At 41.0% G+C, this 20,536-nt stretch overlaps 1 protein-coding gene across 3 annotated transcripts in view; it reads right to left on the reverse strand.

Moving 5' to 3' along the window:
• Positions 1-20,536, reverse strand: part of ADCY7 (adenylate cyclase 7) — a 112,696-nt gene that overhangs the window by 33,815 nt on the left and 58,345 nt on the right. For 2 of the 3 annotated variants that reach the window (XM_069965939.1, XM_069965940.1), the window contains exons 3-4: positions 15,666-15,863; positions 8,996-9,157 (exon numbers count right to left, since the gene is read on the reverse strand). In XM_069965939.1, coding sequence (XP_069822040.1) covers positions 8,996-9,157; positions 15,666-15,863 — 360 coding nt within the window. Of the gene's footprint in view, positions 1-7,229; positions 7,264-8,995; positions 9,158-15,665; positions 15,864-20,536 lie in introns of those variants that run through there. The other variant, XM_069965941.1, reaches the window with a different exon arrangement.

The raw sequence follows: 20,536 nt of genomic DNA on the forward strand, positions 1-20,536 counted from the left end.
CTTATAGGGCTTCAGCACACAGCTCCATTCAGCAGGGATGTTAGGGTCTCAGTTCTTAAGAATGAGGGGGCCACAGTGGTCAGACCCCAGTTATCTTAGTTATGCCTTATCCTGTACATACTGGGGATAGGGCATAACTACCCCAGGTAGAAATATCCCTTTAGCAGCATACACTGGGGGGATATTGTCGTGCAAGGGCTAATATTTCTGCTGCGTCTTTGACACATTCAGTGTCACTTTTGTGGAAGGAAGATGATTTGGTCACATGACGGTCTCTTAACCCATGAGAGCAATCCCCAGTCCAGTCTCTTCTAACCAACAGAGAGTGGACCAAAGTGACCAAGAATTCTTACTCCCAAGTGTATAAGCGCTATATACCTTGTGCTATACAAGCCTATACTGTATGTTTATTGGATTTTTGCAGAAGAACTGCTTAGTAAAGTTTAAAGTTTTAGGCTAAACTGGAATCCTAGTGTTAGAAGTCCTTTGCCTGCATGTGGTATCACTAAAAACAACTCATTAAAAAGCTGTGTGTGTGGTACCCTGGGGATACTATGCTAGCATTCCACCCTGCCACATGACACAGACTGTGCACTACTGCACCCAGCTAGTGCTACACTATACCATCTCTTTAAACCCCTTTGTGGTCAGCACACAATAAATTCTAAGTGAGAGATAACACCATGTAGTAACAGTTCAGCGTGCTCTTTCATGGTCAAAAGTAAAACATTTTGTGAGCTACAATCATGGTACAAAGGAAGTGATTTACATTTTAACATGTCTGTGCAATTCAATAGGACTGACATCATAAAAACAGCAAGTCGTAAAGGAAAACTATCAGCAGGTTAGACAAATCTAACCTGCTGATAGCCCCCTATAGTGCCTGGGACACTGAGGAGGAAGGTATGTGTCTTACCTTCCTCCTCGGCGCCTGTCCTCCGCTGTTAGTCAGTGTAATATTTGGCCAGGAGAACTGTTAGGAGCATTGCCCTGCCCCCACAGCGTCACCTGGACCATCCACTCCTTTGGTTATTATTGCATATAGTTATTCTCTATATGATCTAGCACTTCAGTGTGGACTTTGGTAGCAGGTATATGGGCAGTTGCAATAGCACCACCACTTTTTTCAGGCTTTTTATTGTCCTTTAGAAACAGCAGCGTAATTAATGAGTTAGGATGGTTTATCAGGGTTTGGTTTAGATATTTCACCTTACCATAGTGGTGGGTAAAACTCTTTGATCAAAATGCATGCCAAGACATGAATAATATTACGGTAATGGTTATTCAAAATCCTTCCCCATGCAAAGGATGCTTATCAATACAGATAACAGCCATTAGTACAGACATAACACTCAAGGCTTCTGTCAGACACAGAACACACGATTTTGCATGGAATAGTTATGGGCTGAAAACACCCAAAAAGCTGTCCGCAGTTTTTACCATTTTTCTAGCCGTTTTTTCTGGCCCTGGACATGGTGCAATACTGCCATAGAGCAGAAAAACACGAAAATGCCCTAGGAAAAAAAAAAACACCATGTGGGTATGGTGTTTTATATTTCGCTATTGACTCCGAACATCTGACCTCAGAGTTTTTATCCACTGTAGGAAATGGCCTAGAATTATTTTCCAGCATTATTTCTGTATTCTAAATTCTCACACATAGGTATTAAGGCAGAAGCCAATGCTTTTAAAATATAATAAATTTATAGTAAGTACGACAAGTTTTGAATTCTCTGTATTAAGTCCCAACTCCACAATCTCAGCAGTAGCACAAGGTGGGCCTAACAATACAATAGGTGTAATTGTCTGGTGATTAGAGCACTGACCTCACCGCCACACCAGAAGCTTGTCTGCAGAGGATATGAGATCATGGAGCATTGCCTTGTAGACTCATTTTGCAGCCTGAGTCATAGTCCGACTGATCAGCTTAACGCCCTGGTTGCCAGACTGCAGTGTAATTTATAAGGGAAACAATATACTGCATAGTAGCAATACTTCATAGAGCAATTATCAGTATGTTTTTATTGGACCATCTTTAGGCATTGTTTCAACCTCTTCTACTAGGCCATAGAAATAGCATTATAGCATGCTAACTACTGACTATTAAATGGCTATCAAAGAATGAGATGCATATTCTACATACAAAGACTGTTTTCTGGTTTTGTACAACTAACCAAAATATTAGGAGGTATGTAACTTTATGAAGTAAGAGTCGGTGAAGTGTATGGAATCTGTGAACAGATAAAGATAAGATGAAGAAGAAAAAAAACAACAGGTCACATATAGCACCCTGAGGAGGGGCTGATAAGGGTTTAGAGATCAGCCCACAAATGATGAAAAAAAAAAATGTAATGCAGTAGTATGGGGACTGACTACAGGCTAAAATACTGCTCAGTGCCTAAATAAATAACCAAATGATATATGTACTCACATGCAGAGCAAACGGTTCCTATGCTGCCATTAATCTCTTTCCTTTTCCACCTGCTATTAATGCCCTTTGCCAACCTTGTTGTACATGTACTACATCATACATGTTTACATGCATTTTAGGTCTATATTGCAAAAAGCTAGTAATACTGATATTCATTATCATTTAGTTTTGGTTGAAGGGTGTTCAGCAGTTAACACTTATGTGTGCCGATAATTAAATCTACTCAAATTCTTCTGGTTCAATATTTTTTAGGGATTAGTTCCATCTAGTCTGCCCTTTTAGTATTTCTCATCATCTTAGGATAGAGTATAGGTTTCTATTACAGAGATCTAAATCCCCTGCTTTATTTCACAGAACTAAATACTACAACTGGACTGATCGAGAGTCTTCCAACCCCTCTGATCTCTAAAATGAGCCAAAAGAAGCGTGTGGCTATATACAGTGGTGCCTTGGATTACGAGCATAATTGGTTCCAGGACCGTGCTTGTAATCCAAATCACTCCTAAACCAAATCACATTTTCCCATACGAAGTCATTGATATGCAGACAATTGGTTCTACACCTCAAAAATAATGATTTTTTATTCTGAACAACAAGTAGAACAGATGAAACAAACATTTAGAGACAGCTGAATATGTGATATAAGTTACTGTACGGTATAGCAGTCAGCATGTGGCATGTTATGTATAGTAAGTGCATAAACAGCCGCAGTTTGTAGATACAGGATGGAGCTGCAGATCCCCATAATGCAGTAGCATAGTACAAAAGGCTAGAATAACCTCCACAGTCCTGTCCCCTGATGCAAGCCCCAGCCTGAAGTGGACCTGCTATGATTTGGAAGGTGAGGGAGACTTCCTGGGTCAGAGTACAGTGCTGTAGACCCCGCTATGCAGACCTATGGCCCTCCTCCACTCGCACTCCCACCCAGTACAGGGATCCCTTAAACCAAAGCAATGTTCTTAAACCAAGTTCTAATTTTGAAAAACTGTGAGCTCTTCTTGCAAAACGCTCTTATCCAAGTTACTCTTAAACCAAGGTACCACTGTACTTTACTCTGACTCACTGCACATGATGAGCTCCCCTGTCCTAGCTGCTATCTAAATTCAGATAAATGGAAGTAGGAATTTGCAATGATCAGCAATTACAAATGCACAATGCTAGCAGAGGAAGCATGCATGGCTACATTCCTCAACATTATGCCTTGCATCACCTGCGTCTGACCAACAAACAAAGAAACAATGATGCTCAATAAAATTATTATGGTGCTATAAATATTTTTTATTATTTTCTAACTAAACGATTTACATGTGGCTTGTGAGCATGTCACCTTTGTACTGCGTCTAACAAGGCAGTGTGCGTATACATTTTTTTGATCTTAATGAGAGGCAGACTGTTATATGGCACAAAAGTTGAAGTCAACCTCAACAGCATTGAAGGGGAAATAAATGTTATCCAATAAACTGGTTCCAGAAAGCTATACATATTTGTAAATAACTTCAGAGCATACAGCAGCTAATAAACTTTTTATTTAAAAGTAATGTACAAATCCGCATAACTTTTTGACACCAGTTGATTTGAAAACATTGTCACCAATAGCCACGCAATGTTGCCTATTAGAGATGATTGAAGTTTTTCGAAAAATTCGGTTCGTCAGGATAGCAAATTTTTGGCATAAAATTTGTGAATTTAACAGCACACGGGGGGCCCACGGGGCCTCCAGGGCCCCGCGAGGCCCTCCCGATTAATCAATCTTGTGACCGCAAGCATTGTTTTGCTTGCGGTCACAACGAGTCTGGCTCCGTCTTCTCCCGGCTGCTGCGCGGCTGCCGGGGGTGTCGCGTCTTACCCCCGTCAGCGCGCGCATCCCAGAGCTCCCTGCGCGCCTTGGGCCCTGACTTCCGGTTCCGGCGCGCAGGGAGTTCTGGGATGCGTGCGCTGTCGGGGATAAGACGCGACACCCCCGGCAGCCGGGGACAGACCAGGAGGAGAGAGGATCAACGTGGGAGCGCGTTGTCAGGTGAGTTAAGTTTTGTTTTTTATCAGCCTGCAGGGTGGGGGGAAAGAGGGGGGCATCTATGAGGGTGGGGGGAAGGGGGGCATCTATAAGGGTGGGGGGGGGGGAAGGGGACCATCTATGAGGGTGGGGGGGGGAGAAAGGGGACCATCTATGAGGGTCGGTGGGGGGGAAAGGGGACCATCTATGAGGGTCGGTGGGGGGGAAAGGGGACCATCTATAAGGGAGGGGGGGAAAGGGGGCCATCTATAAGGGAGGGGGTAGAGGGGGCCATCTATAAGGGAGGGGGTAGAGGGGGCCATCTATTTGGGGGGGGTACATAGGGGGAGAGGGAATACACAGAGGGGGGCATATATTATTAGGGGGTCACATAGAGTCAGGGCTACCCACTAAATGAGGGTGTAAAGGGGACAGTGGAGATGTGCAGTGTGTATAGAGATGAGGATGGTGCCAGTGTGAGGAGCCTAATATGTCTGTCTGGCAGATTCTGTGGATTCGTGGCTCGGAGAAGTTCTCGTAATGGCCCAGGACGGATGGAGAAGATGAAAAGGAAAGAACTCTGATCAGAAAAGACGTCTCCTGTGAGTCACCTGATATAACTGCACTGTAATGTATATGGTGTATAGAGCCTGTGTAGAGCTGGGGCCACCTCTATATGACTGGATGAGGTGATTTAGTCAGTAACAATATGGTGGTGATGGTAGTGGTTGTGGTGTGGCGGTAATGTTTCCTTCCTATATACTGGTATTACTGGTAATATCGGTCATTAACAGTATGGCGGTAATAGGTAATATCTGTCTTGGTGTGTGTGTGTATATATATATAAATATATATATATATATATATATATATATATATATATATATATATATATATATATATACACACACACACACCAATAGCATCACTTGGTCGTGAAAGGAGGGGGGGGGCCAAGTTGGCCTCTCGCACCAGGGCCCAGGAGACATTAGCTACGCCCCTGCCTACATGTATGTTAACCCCTTATCATATGTACAGCACTCTGGAATCAATGGGTTTTAAAGGCGTTAATCCAGCGCTACAAAAACATGGCCACTTTTCCCCCTACTGTTGTCTCCAGTTCAGGTGCGGTTTGCAATTAAGCTCCATTTACTTCAATGGAACTGAGTTTCAAAACCCCACCCAAACTGGAGACAACAGTAGGGGGAAAGTGGCCATGTTTTTGTAGCGCTGGATAACCCCTTTAAGCAGAAAGGATAAGATTGAGCATACTTTTCATAACCGAGACTAAACTTTTATATTTAATGTAACTAGAGTACAAGATTTCCTACAGGATCAGACATGTGGCATTTACGTCATCACTTCCTCTCTATTCTTCAGTTTCTGAAGAATGTACAAAAAATTTGCAAAGTGTACAAAATGTTAAATGCAAATTTAAAGAAACACCCAAGGAAGACTAACAAGCTGTGTTATGCCTGGTGCATGCACTCCTATATAAAGAATACTACAGATAGAAGTTAAAGGGGTTATCAGTGGGGAACATAACAAAATGTTATGCTTACCTCTCTGCGCTCCCCCAGTGTCCAGCTGTGTTTTCTCCAGTGTTTCCTGCTGACTGAAACCGCCACCACTTCCAAAACAAACTTATCTCGGCAGTAACAGCCCGCTCAGCCCATCACTGACTGTGGCCCTATTGCGTCTCTGCCAATGGTTGGCTAAGTGGGCTGTCCCAAGAGGAGATTGTCTCGGAAGTGGCAGCGGTTCCAGTCAGCAGGGGACACTGAGGGAGTGCAGAGAGGTAAGCATAACATGTTTGTTATGTTCTCCAGCAGGGTAGCATTATATAAGGACATAACCCATTTAAACCGTACCCTTTATTTAGAGCCTGCACTTTCCCGCTGTGTTTCTTTTATTACTGTAAGCACAATATAGAGAGAGATGGGCTAAACTGATGACAAAATATTGTACCATTGAAACTCAAAACAGTCTTTGTCAGATCTCATATCGCATTTAGGCTTCATATACAATTAAAGAGTCACTGTCGTATTTTTTTTTTTTTTTGCAGAAATCAATAGTCCAGGCGATTTTAAGAAACTTTGTAATTGGGTTTATTAGCCAAATCTGCCATTATATGCATGTAAAAAGCCTTTTCCCAGGTCCCCCCCCTCCTTCCTCTTTTTCATCCACTCTGAAAAATCTGAAAATTGTGACTTGTTGCAGGAGACGTCCCCTGTCTGCTCTAGGGAGAGGGGAGGGGGGAGGAGGAAGGAGGGAGTTAGCCGGCAGCAGAAAGCAGATAACAGAGGATTACAGGCACGGAGCTGGGTGACAGCTGTAATCCGAGCTCAGACAGGTCACTGGTGACTGTCACAAGAGATATCCCGTGAGGGATTTGTAGATTAACTCTTTGTTGTCCTGTTTTGGTCTTTTCTTTAGCTGCAAAAAAAAATTCACGACAGTGACACTTTAAGCATTATATTGAAGGTTTACATTAACAATACTAATAATCTTGCTTAGGTTTCCATGGATTTTTTTTTTTAAGCCCACAGGAAACATAATACATCCATCATATCAATGATCCATGCGGTGTCACAAAAGCCTTGCCTGTCATCACTGTTAATGGCCATAGTGATCAGACCTGATATCACACTGGGAAAAATTCAAATTACTATTATTGCCAGTATTTGCATGTGAACATTAGAATGGTTGTCTTCCATTTGTATGTTCCACATAGCTAAAATGAGCATGGTGACTTAAAGAGACACTGGGGGAGATTTATCAAACATGGTGTAAAGTGAAACTGACCACTAGCAACCAATCAGATGCCACCTTCCATTCCTCACAGACTCTTTGGAAAATGAAAGGTGGAATCTGATTGGTTGCTAGGGGCAACTGAGCCAGTTTTACTTTATACCATGTTTGATAAATCTCCCCCATCGTATCCACCAACCCACCCTTAAACTGCTGGTTTCTGCCCATTTGATGAGAACAAGTCCTTCCACGCCAGGTCTTAAAATGTCCCCCATGGTTAGGGTAAAAAATTATCTTCCTCCTCTCTCTCATCATCATCATCATCATCAGGAATGCCCTTGGCAGGATTTCTTCTATTCCTTGCTTATTTAAACAGTGCACCTTCAGATTGTTAAGGCGCGTAAGCACTGTGTAGACAAGTGATGAATAGAGGAAATCCTGCCAGAGGTGTTCCTAATGACGAGGAGGGTGGGCACATTTTAAAAGACATGGCCAGGAAGGATTTACTGTCATCAAACGGATGGTACCAGCAGTTTGGGGGTAGTGGGTTGGTGGATACAGTGTTGCTTTAAAGCCAGATATCCAATTGTGGGGCACCTGGTTTCCTTAAAGGGGTACCCTGAAGAAAAAATATTTTTTTTAAGTCAACTGATGTCAGAAAGTTATACAGGTTACTTCTATTTAAAAAAAAAAAAAAAGCTTTCCAGCACTATCAGCTGTTGTATATCCTGCAAGAACAGGAGAGGTTTTCTATGGGGATTTGCTACTGCTCTGGACAGTTCCTGACACAAACAGAGGTGGCAGCAGGGAGCAATGTGTCAGATCAGAAAGAATACACCACTTCCTGGAGAGCATATGGCAGCTGATAAGTATTGAAAGGCTTGAGTTTTTAAAATAGATGTAACTTACAAATCTGTTAATTCTATGACACCAGATGCTTTAAAAACTGTTTTTTCTTCTTTGGATGGCTGGCCATGATATTTAGTGGGAGCTTGCAGTAAGAACCCCTTGACGTGGCTCATCTGTTGGTTAACTGAGAACATTTCCCTTTCAGAGACCCTTTTGCCGTTGTATTAACTATGCATACATAAGGAGAAAGTGTTATATTAATTAGCACAGGTGTATACACTAATTTCAGAGGATCAATTAAAGTGTACCTTTACTAAAGCAATGCAAATGCATGATTGTAAGTACAGTTGCCGAGACAAACATACAACACCTGGCAGGCATGCACATACTTGCTGAGTATCATACAGCTGTCTCTCAAACTGTACCACCAAATGTGCAGTTTGGTCCATCCATACTCAGATGAGGAAGGAGATTCATACATGAGTAAAAATCTTTTTATGTGCTTTAAAGGGGTAGTCCACCCAAAAAAAATTTCTTTCAAATCAACTGCTGCCATGAAGTGACAGAGATTTGTAATTTACTTCTATTAAAAAATCTCAAGCCTTCCAGTACTTATCAGCTGCTGTATGCCCAACAGGAAGTTGTATTATTTCCAGTCTGGAGAGCAGGAGGGGTTTTCTATGGGGATTTGCTCCTGCTTTGGACAGTTCCTGACATGGACAGAGGAGGCAACAGAGAGCACTGGGTCAGACAGGAAAGAAAACACTACTTCCTGCTGGACATACAGCAGCTAATAAGTACTGGAAGACTTAAGATTTTTTAATAGAAGTGAATTACAAATCTCTGGCACTTTATGGCACCAGTTGATTTGAAAGAAAAATTTTTTGGGTGGACTACCCCTTTAAAGTTTAAAGCTCTGAGCTATTGGGAATTTATCACCTTTGTCTTTCGGTTATGGTCAATGAGATTACCTCAAATGCAATGGTGTTGCGGTTGTTTGAGCACATCATTACTGTGATACTAATGACAACGATGTGGGACATTCCGGAGAGGATACTGATAATCAGGCAGGCTCGCATCCCTAAGGGCAGCATAGTGTACACAGAGAAGGTTATAAACAGGAAGAAGGGCACCTAAAAGAGACATAAATACAACATTAATACATACATATATACTGTAAATGTTAATCTATTTATATCTAAATAATGCTTTGTCTTTATCACTGCTGTTTATGTGGCTAGATGACCTGAAAAGCAAAACAAAGGGTATTCCCAATGTGCAAAATTATCCTTGATAGAGAACAACAAGCTGATCAATGTGGGATCTTCACTGATCATGAGATTGGAGGAATACTGTCCCCCAAATGAATGAAGTGTACTGTGCATGCGCAGTTACCGTTCCACTCTTAGGGGATAACAAACAATGCCGAGCTCAGTGCTATATAACATTCATTTCGGGGTCAGCTTTCTTCCATTCTTGTGACTGGTGGTGGTCCCAACGGTCAGACTCACACTGATCAGCTTGTTTTCCCCCATCTTGTGGGTGGGGATACTGCAGGTTGGGAATACCCCCTTTGAAGTCAATTTGGGCCAAGAAGGGTTACCTTTTTGGCTATGTTCCAACAACATCTTTTTTGGCCACCTAAGGCCAAATAATGGATGTTATTTCATAATAACAGCCGGTATTGTACAAATAATGGCCGTCATTATGAAATAATGGTGGTTATTTGGCCTTAAACGGCCCAAAAAAGACATTGTGGGAAAATAGCCCTTCACTGCTGGTAGTATACAACAATGGTAGGGCTATAGATATCATTCTACTATTTTCACTGCATACACTGCTATAATAAATATTATAGGCCAATCTTTAACTTATGAAATATTGCATTGCATGTGATGGTACAAACATTTAAACATTTGGCAGGATGTATAACTGTTACCATAACTCGCTTTATGGTTTGCATGTACAGCAAGTAAGCAGGACAACACTGAAGTCCCTTACAGTGCAACCCCGTTAAATAGATAATCAAAAAAGCTGGAAACCCTAAAATCATTATGTAAAGTTATATATATTCTATTCATTAAAAGCTATGAAACAATAAAAGGCATATTTTAAACTTCACAACTAACAAAATAAGAGAAATTCATTTTTTTGCCTATATAACAATTAAAAAAAAACAGCAGTTTATAGTTTTCTGAATGCGATACAGCAAATACATAGAATTATACTGAACCCTGTACTACAAAATGAGCCATGCCATAAGGGGTTAAATTGTGTAAACTTGGTCATTTTCCAAGTTACATACCCTTTAAAAGAAGAGGAGAACCATATTGTTAAAAACCTTGGTACAAAATGGATGTGTTCCAAATCCACAAGTGCCCTCTGACTATTCCCAGAGTTCCACAGGACAGGGAATGGTGCCAGCTGCTTGTTATTCTGATACCTATTAAATATTTATTGAGTCTGTGGGGAACAAGACTTTTTGGCAACCGCTACAGTCCAGTGCGGAGTCTGTCTGAAACTAAACAATGGCCTGAGCTGGACAGCCAAAAATTCATTTAGAAAGAAACCAACTTTAAGCAGATTCCTCCGCTATATACACTTTACACACAGAAAGGCTATGAGTTAAAAATATTTCAACACGTTTATTAGCATGATTTAAAATATACAAAAAATATACATATAGTGCAAGAATAATCCAGTAGAAAAAGCAACTCATTGCCACAGTGCTTAATAGATCATATTAGTATATATCCATAGAAGGAGCCTATGATCTGCGTCAACCCCCGGAAGGAATCCCAGCGTCCACTGTAAATAGTGGAAGTGACGGGAGTTAAGACACGCCCCTTGAGAAAACAGAAGTACGTGAAACGTACGTCGGGGTCAGCGACATCATTGCCATGGGTAAGCATGTGTTTTGATTAGGGCTTAGAACCAATATAGGTCAGGTATACTTATGCCTAGGATGCCTGGGAGGCCATGTGGGTATACATGTGTGCTAATAGTGATCTTCATGCTTACCATTACGGATATATACTAATATGATCTATTAAGCACTGTGGCAATGAGTTGCTTTTTCTACTGGATTATTCTTGCACTATATGTATATTTTTTGTAGATTTTAAATCATGCTAATAAAAGTGTTGAAATATTTTTAAATCATAGCCTTTCTGTGTGTAAATTGTAGTATTTATGGGCTATTAGCAATATTATAGTATGAACTAAAATACTAAGGGTAATAAATTCTGTTAGACCGAAACCGCTATATATTTCTTAGTGTCCATTGGAACTATCGTGTATAAACTCCGCTATATACACGCCAGATTTTTTTCCCCAAGGAAAATTATATTACATAATAATTATTGGAGAAACATCTTTACAAACAAAAACGTAGAATTTCTCTACCACAGATACAAATTTGTGACATTTACATGCAAAAGTTAGGGTAGTTTCATACTTGTTCCTTATTCTGGATCAGAGCAGATCAGATACAACCAAATATATGACTTTGGCTGTCCAGTTATAATGGGAATTGTAGTTTTTCAACAACTGGAGTGCCAAAGGATAGTCATTACTAGGCTACCCTGTCCAGGGATTCTAACCAGTCAGCAGAATGAAGGGGCAGCACCGAGTTATATGGAAGTGCCGCAGTAGCTTTTTATCAGGCCTAGGATTGGAAACATCACAGATAACACATTAATTGCCTGTTTTAAACATAAGCCTTCAATGAAATTTATAATCTTGGAAGGTCCGCTTCAGAGAATATTGCAGGCAAATATTCAGAAATGGATGAAGTCAGCAAGTGTAAATAAGGTGTAGCCTGTGGTCACATCTGCACCACAGAACCTGTTCAGATGCTGTCGGATTTGTAGGGGAAAATAGTTCTGCATGCCATGCTATTCTTCTCATCAAAAAGTCAGACTCCATGATGGCACCCCATTATAAGTCATTGTGATCCACTGAGCATAGTATGACAGATCTGACACACGTCAGACAAAGCACACGTAAACTGAGACCTTTAGATTATTTAATATGGCAAAGAAATGCATTCAGACATTGCATATCCAAGGTGACCAAGAAGCTGTCTATCTACATTATTAAGTTACCAATACACTGACTTTAGCCGGATTCAATAACAATCTTAAGGTATGTTCACTAGGCAGATTTTGTCTAAATAATGCATGGCACTATATGGTAGAAATAAAAGACACATCCTCAGACTTTTGCTTTATTGCTACAGTTTTTTATGTGGGTTAGCTCCAATCTCTGCCCCAATTTTAAATTTTTAACACTGGATTTCATTGTCAACTACACTGCATATTCCCACTGAAAATATACATTTAGGGGGTATTCACATGTACAGGACAGGATCCACAGCAGATTTGATGGTGCAGATTTGATGCTGTATTCAGTTATTTCGATCAAATCTGCTGCAGATTCGCAGCCGAAAATCCGCTGTGATACGGTACATGTGAAGCAGCGTACTAAAAGCGGTCTCATGTCAGATGACCCCATAAATAGGGGGTTTAAAGAACTACATTAGTGCTATATTTACTACACATATAAATGCATAGTACACATTTTGATGAAATTGTCCATCTACCATGACATCATCGTATGGGACCTACAGTAAATATGTTCATTTGTTTCATTAATTCGAGAGAGAGGAGTGTGTTTAAAGAAGCAGTTCACTTTTTTTTTTTTCGCCCCCCCGGGTAGCCGCTGTCAAGTATACTTACAGAAGATGATCGGTGTCCCGTTCCCGTCGGTCAGTTCCGTCCCGCGGTGCCGTTCACATCGGGCGCGCGCTCACTTCCGCCGGCTGCTGCGAGTCCTCTTCTCTGACCAGTGATTATACGCCGGAAGTCACTCGCTTCCATGCATTCTCTATGGAAGCGCGTGACTTCCGGCGTTCAAATGACAAGGGAGAGAAGAGGAGTCACAGCGCCGGCGGAAGTGAGCGCGCGCCTGATGTGAACGGCACCGCGGGACGGAACTGACCGGCGGCAACGGGACACCGATCAACTTCTGTAAGTATACTTGACAGCGGCTACCCGGGGGGGGCGAAAAAAAAAAAAGTGAACTGCTTCTTTAATGTAAGGTCCCATCTGATGGGGTGGCCTTGTCACCTTTGTGCTTACAGCCAACGCACACGATCTACATTCATGTATTACTATAGGATCTCCTGTAGGCGTTACGAGTCCTAATACTGTACAAACAGTTGTGGCAAAGATCACCATTCATCTATGAACAGGACAATGCTATTGTGTGCAGAACAGACATGTAAACCAGGCCTTACTCTAGTTCTTTTTCTTCATCATCTACTGGCTGTACATTAGAGAGTAGTAGAGGAATACAAGACTGTGGTATCAGATCATACAGGGGTTGTTTGCAGTCTAGGCAGGGAGACACGTAGATTTGTATAGGGGCTGTATACATCAAAAGGGAGAACATTTTAATAAACATTTACAAAGCTTCTTCACATTTTGTTTAAGATGCATTGGGGCAATAAAAATGGTTTTATTACTAGACATACTTTCCTAGAGGATTTTACTTTTTTTTTTAAGACATTATTGCTTCTTGTAGACTAGGTGCTTTTGTATATGTAGATGCAGCTGCACCAGACAGGACACCTGAGCTTTTCGTCTCTCTCCTTGCTGACAACGCCTCATTGTTCTTATGCCGAGCGTTACAGAAACTATACAATGCACTTGATTCTATTTTTTATTCCTACATAATTATAAAATTTCTAAACTACATCATACAAGGGTGTTATTTTTCATTAGATAAAATTCTATGCTATATAATGGTAGCTGGTAGCACATTCTAACCAGATCTCCTCCTTGACAGTACAAGTTTTTATGGTGCAGAAAGGCTAAGAATGACTGTCCTGGACCTCCATAAAAATAATAATAAAAAAAATAAAAATAATAACCTTTGTACAGCTGTTCCTGTTCCTCAAAGCAGATGGAAATAAAAATAGTTTCAAGAAACATATTGCATTAAATTACATGATATTTATTAGGAAATTAATATGCAAGTCTGCAACAAAAATGAAGTTACAACAAAAGATAAAATCAGTGGTGGGTACAGCTACTAATAAGGTGAAAAACAAGAAGCCCAACAGCTAAGTATACACAGAAGAGAAAAGCGACTATGCACACGTGGATACAAACTATATCAAATAATAAATAACACTTGTATTGATACAAAGTCCAAAACATAATTAAAAACATTTAAAATGGGACAATGAGTAGTCTTAGTAGACCCAGGTGTATCCCCACAAGCCTTGTGATGACACACATACACCAAGGGGGGCTGTCATGATGTATACCCACACAAATTGCTTCACAAATAGCATCAAAAGCAATAGAACAATAGTCAAACAACAAGGATCTGTCAAATACACAAAGCTAATGGCAATGCAATGATGAGCAAATCAACCTTGGTGTAATGTCACCTAAATCCCACAAGTTCCAATATGTCCCCATAACTTCAGCAGGAGTCAGCATGTGTGTGTCATGATGCTGGTCATATTTGTATCAAAAGCGTGATTACTTGATAGTATGTACCTGTTGAGAGTATTTGATGGCCGCTGGCACGCACGCCGCACTGTAGCGCATAGAAACCTGAAGTGATGTCACATTGCAAATCATATTAAACGCACAGATACAGCAAGAGACAAGGTTATTGCGATCATGTGCATGAGCAGATAATAAAAGACGATACATGATCGCATTCATTCAATGTATTAATGCACCCATCACGAGATAATAACCCCGAATGAATCCTAAATTAAGTATTATGTGCTCAGCTACAGTAAGCAACACAGGCAACATGGTCAAACATGTGTCCCAGAACAACAATCGCACTCATTCTGTATGTTAGAAAACCAAATCACGTGCTATTAGTCACACAAGGATTACAAATAGCAACATTAAAATGGATGGCACATTAATGTATGCACTATATCACTCCAATTACATAGTAATGTAATAGTATGTTTTATGCCCATATAGTACATAGTATGATCACACGCATACAATATAATGAAGCATCAATCACATAATTTTTAGTCAAATTTAAAGTAACCACACACCAGTGAACGTATGCGCTATTGTATTTAAACCCAGCAGGTATTACATTTGTCACAACATAAAATAATGTGATCTACAAATATCAAACATCAAGTTCTATTTATTGGAAAAGCCTAGGTTTGCTCCTACTAGCCAGAATCCTACGCCACACTGATGAGGGTCAAATAACCCGAATGGTGGATAGATACCTTGCTGGTGTATTTCACAAGTCCTGTCATTCTTTGATTGTGGTTTGTTGGAAGGTGGTTTCCTTGACTGGAGACCCCCCTTGGCTTGGTTGTTCCTTCCCGGAGAAAGGTCTGGCTAGCTCACGGACATGCGACGGTGTCTGGGCAGTACTTTTGCATAATGTGTATGGCTAGCTTTACATTACAGCTTAGTGCTGGGGCGTATAGCAGCACATTGTGACCAGCTTATTATCAAAGAAATAAAAAGTGCACCAGAATACAGTGAAACCTCCATCATTAGGTACTATAGCTACAAAAATCTTACTTCTATTTTAATGTCATGTTCAAAGAACCCACAGTAAATAGATTTGCTTTACCTGGTCCCAAGTTTGGACATTGTCTGGATCAAAAATTAATACATATCCAATAGTCAGAAGGCAAGTGTAGATCACCATGGAGAAGACTTGCAGCCACTTTCTTACAAAGGATTCTGTGTATACCAAAACATAGAGAGCGCAGAATATCACCAGGGCCACAAATACTGTGATTATGAAGGGAAGGTGCTGAGTGGGAGCCTGTGAAAAAAAAATAAAGGATGGTGTCAGAAAAAGCAATAAAATGGGAAGATTATAGATTATAAAATATTAGGCAATTATACAAATAGCAATTTCATATTATATTCTAACTGCAACAACTGTGTACGTGTTCTCACAATAATTCAGGGCAGACAACGTGTATCCAATTGACACATCTTCTGTCAGTATTTTAGGAATGTAATATTGCGTGCCAAAAACCTATAACCTGTATTCTGCTTATGTATTCACAGAACAAAGAAAGAGAAGCTTAACTGTAAAGTTCTGCAAGCTTATTATAGGAACACTGGCATGCAAAGAAGGAAGCGAGGCCTATACGGAATATTTAACTGGGCCCCCACTGCGGTGCCAAGAATTAGTGCCCAGCATGACAGTTTCCCAGCCACCTACTTGTAAAAAATGCACCCTACAGATGGGAGTTATACAAAGGTCTTTCAAATGGGATAGGGGATATTTGCTACCAATCAACTTGAAAAAAAGGGAAGTCAAAATATGCACACGGGAAAATACCCTAAAGCGCCTTTTCATTGTTAGTGTTGCTAGAAACGTTCCTTGGCCAATAAACGACCAGTGTAAGCTGCTCGTCGGCTGATCGCATCTTTTGTGCAGCTTCAGAATGTATTGGTATTTGCTGCACTCACTGTGTACACAATAGATAGAAATGCATTTAAAAGGCAGCATAAACGATACAAGGATCAACACTCACTTGCGCCCTTTGCATGGCCCCTAAAAAATACAATTACAAAACTTGGGCCATATGGATATTGTTATATATTAATTCTATTACTTCTAAATGCAGGATTCCTATGGCCAAAGACTGAACAAGCAAAATTCCTTATAGTGCACAACACAACATTACATTATAACCAGTTTCTTTGTTTTATTACGAAGAGATGTGGCCGGAAGTTCCTGGGCACCTATGAAAAATCTGTACCAGGATCTCCACTATAATCTGCCATTTAAAAATGACAGTGCCCGGGTGGACTGTGCAATAAACTTAAAGTTTGATACTGGTAAATACAGAACATAGATTTGCAAAGAGATCACACAAACTGTGACATAAAGCCATATGCCAATATGTTTAAGACGCTTCCAGTTCATGCTATGCCACTCACCATGCCATGACTTGTCACGTATTCAGTGACATGAGGTATGTGAGCTAACCGTTCCTGTGACAAGAAGTAGGCCAGGCCAAAGCCCTTCCCTTCACTGCAGCCTGCTCAGGTAGTGAATACCACTGCAGGGTTGCCAAAACACTATTACAGTAGCTACAAAACTGCAATTAAATCTTTATACACAATATAAACTCAGTAACACTTGGCCAGAGGAAGTCTCCAGTTGTATTGTTCAGGATTCCCTGTGGTGTTAGAAGAGGTTTACAATAACTATAAATACAGTTCCTGGGAATACAATCTTTGAGGGGTACCCAACAACTGTCTTTAGACTTCCGATAAAACATCAATTCTGGAGAATCTTTATTATCTTATATTTCCGCATTTCTCCATTATTCCTCCAGAAATTTAAAGAATATTGACACACTCTTCCCCATGAAAGGGGGTGGGCTGGGGCATGCACTACTTTATCCACATGGGTCAGTGGCAATTTAGTACATGCCCAGATGAAAAGAACAAAACCTTCCAAGGGAGGAAGCCATAGGACCATGCTGGCAATAGAGCACCAGAGAGAGAAGAAAGTAACAACTTTTCAGATCTTAGGGCAACCCTTTATAATGAACTGTCAGCTGCAATTCACGTTCCAACACTGTGCATAGAGACACATGGTACCTTTCATATATCCATCTGTGCTTTCAGAATGCAGAGAAATGCTTTTATTCTCCTGGGGAAAGCTTTAGAGAGGCTTCTCCATTCTAAAATGCTGGAAGCTGCAATACCTTCTCGCTACCCCTCCCAGTTTCATCCCTGCTTGAACTCTGCTTCAAGCCAAGCTGTCAATCAAACAGCGTTAGGGTGCGTTTACACAGAAAGATTATCTGACAGATGATCTGCCAAAGATTTGAAGCCAAAGTCATAAACAAGACTATAAACAGGGAACAGGTCATAAAGGAAAGCCTGAGATTTCTCCTCCTTTCAAATTCATTCCTGGCTTTGGCTTTAAATCTTTGGCAGATAATCTTTCTGTGTAAATGGACCCTTAGGGATGGGGCGATGAGGTGATGTTACAGCTCACAACATTTTAGGGACTTGGGAAAGCCTCTGACACTTTGCATCTTTGCAGCACTGTAAAGCAGCGTTCTCCTTTGCAAACACTTTCCCTGCTCCCAGCATCATATTGATACATGACACTGGGTGGAGAAAAAGCCCACTACACAGCTTCCCCATCAATAGGCTCCATGTGTGACAGAACGTGGAAATAAGCCTTTATGGTCGGTGTCTTCACACCCCCACCCCCTTCTAGACTGTGGGAGTCCTATTAAAAAACTCCCATTGATCTACCACTTATAATCTATCTAGTGAAAGGGAATCTGTCAGCTGCAATTCACATTCCAAACTGTTTACACTGTTAGATGCTGTTAGGGCAAGGAGACACATGGTATCTTTTGTATATCTGTATGTGCTTCCATAACATAGAAAAATGCTTTCATTTTATAGTACAATGAGTGAAGTGCAGTAAGCTGTAACACCTCCATACTCCCCCTCCCATACCTGACCCTGCTTGGGACTCTGCTTCCAGGCGTCAATCAAGCAGAGAGGAGGAAAGAGGAGACATTCCAGCTTGCATCAGTTAAGGAGCTTGGATAAGCCCATTTTACTCTTTGTGCCCGAGCATAAAAGCATTTCTCTATATCCTGGAAGCACAGACAAATATATGGATGGTACCATGTGTCTCCTTGATCTAACACCTATCTAACAGTGTCAGCAGCTTGGAACATGAATTACAGCTGACAGATTCACTTTAAAAGGGGTTTTCTGGTGAAAACAAAAATTTGCTCAATGGATGGGTGTGGCATAAAAAATAATAAACATATGTACTCTTCTCCTCCACCTGCTTCTAGCAATAAAGAAACTAGACGGGACACTACTGTTGCCACATATCGGCTGGGCATGTCAGTTTCTGTAGGGTTGGGACATAAGACCAAAGAAGCAGCGGAGATCAGTAGAGGACCAAGAGAGTGGAGGCGGTAAATTTAGCTTCTTTAATATTTTTACAACACCCCCCTGATTAAGCAAAATGTGTTTTCCCTTGACAACCCCTTTAAAGGGGTTATCCAGCGCTACAAAAAACATGGCTCCTTTTCCCCCTCTCTTGTTTCCAGGTCAGTTGTGGTTTGCAATTAAAGGAGTTATCCAGCTCTACAAAAACATGGCCACTTTTCCCCCTACTGTTGTCTCCAGTTCAGGTGCTGTTTGTAATTACGCTCCATTTACTTCAATGGAACTGAGTTTCAAACCCCCACCCAAACTGGAGACAACAGTAGGAGGAAAGTGGCCATTTTTTCTAGCGCTGGATAACCCCTTTAAGCTCCATTAACTTCAATGGAGCTGAGTTTCAAACCCTGTCCAATCTGGAGACAAGAGTGGGGGAAAAGGGGTCAAGTTTTTGTAGCACTGGATATCTCCTTTAAAGGGGTTATCCAGCACTACAAAAACATGGCCACTTTCTTCCAGAGACAGCCCTGCTCTTGTCTCTAGCTTGGGCGGGGTTTTGCTGCTCAGTTCCATTGAAGTGAATGGAGCTTAATTGCAAACCGCACCTGAACTGGAGACAAGATTGGCCATGTTTTTGTAGCACTGGATAACCCCTTTAAGTCTTTGACATGCTGCAAGTGATGCAAGAGTACTCCAAACAGATTTAAAAAAAAAAAAAAAAAACTTAGACGGGACCTAATAAAATAAACCGGTCAGCTGGTTTAGAACATAATGTAATAAAGGTGACGTTTTGGTAACAATATTTCCATTTAAACAGTCAAAAGAAAATCTCAATTAACATATTAGCTCTAAAATGACTGCAGAATGTGTGTTAATTTTTAACAAAAATGGCAATTAAAGGGATGGCTGGAAACAACCTTTAGGATTTTTACCCTCGCTTAACAAAAAACAAGCAGGACAAACTGTCTTATAAGGCTGTTCACTCACAAGTCACTAAATGCCACCACAGTCAGTTGTTGTGTGTGTGGGGGGAACCATTTTTCAGGGTTTCCAATTAAACATGTATCTTCAATAGACATTCTTTGGGGGAAAGTTATCATTTTGCACCTCTGGCGTACACCACAAAAGAGTGGCAGATTTTCCCCATCTCCATGGCGTACACCAGCCAAATCCCCACCGACAGGGGGAACGTAACAAGATGGGGAGGAAGCGTGGCCTTATCCCACGCCTGATTTTTGAAGGTTTATGCTTCAGAGTAGATGTAGATTTTTGCACAGTGCCTGCGCCGGGTACAGGACCGGGGCGGAGAAAAGGGGCGGGGCTTTATGACTGGCATGCCTGTCTTGATAAATGTCCCCCTATAAGTTGATCTTCAAGAAGTGAAGTAGTACACATACCAGTCACCTTATCTGGCAGTGGTTAGATAATAGCAGAGCTACAAATGGGACCTCATGCAGCTTTCCTATAATTAATTCTGGGGCAATAGATTGCAGTGATCAATCAACAATCATGTGCTCTATTGGTATGGCTGCCCATTTTTAGAGCTCT

This window comes from Dendropsophus ebraccatus, chromosome 4 (assembly GCF_027789765.1).
Source record: "Dendropsophus ebraccatus isolate aDenEbr1 chromosome 4, aDenEbr1.pat, whole genome shotgun sequence".
In the NCBI taxonomy this organism is placed as follows: domain Eukaryota; kingdom Metazoa; phylum Chordata; class Amphibia; order Anura; family Hylidae; genus Dendropsophus; species Dendropsophus ebraccatus.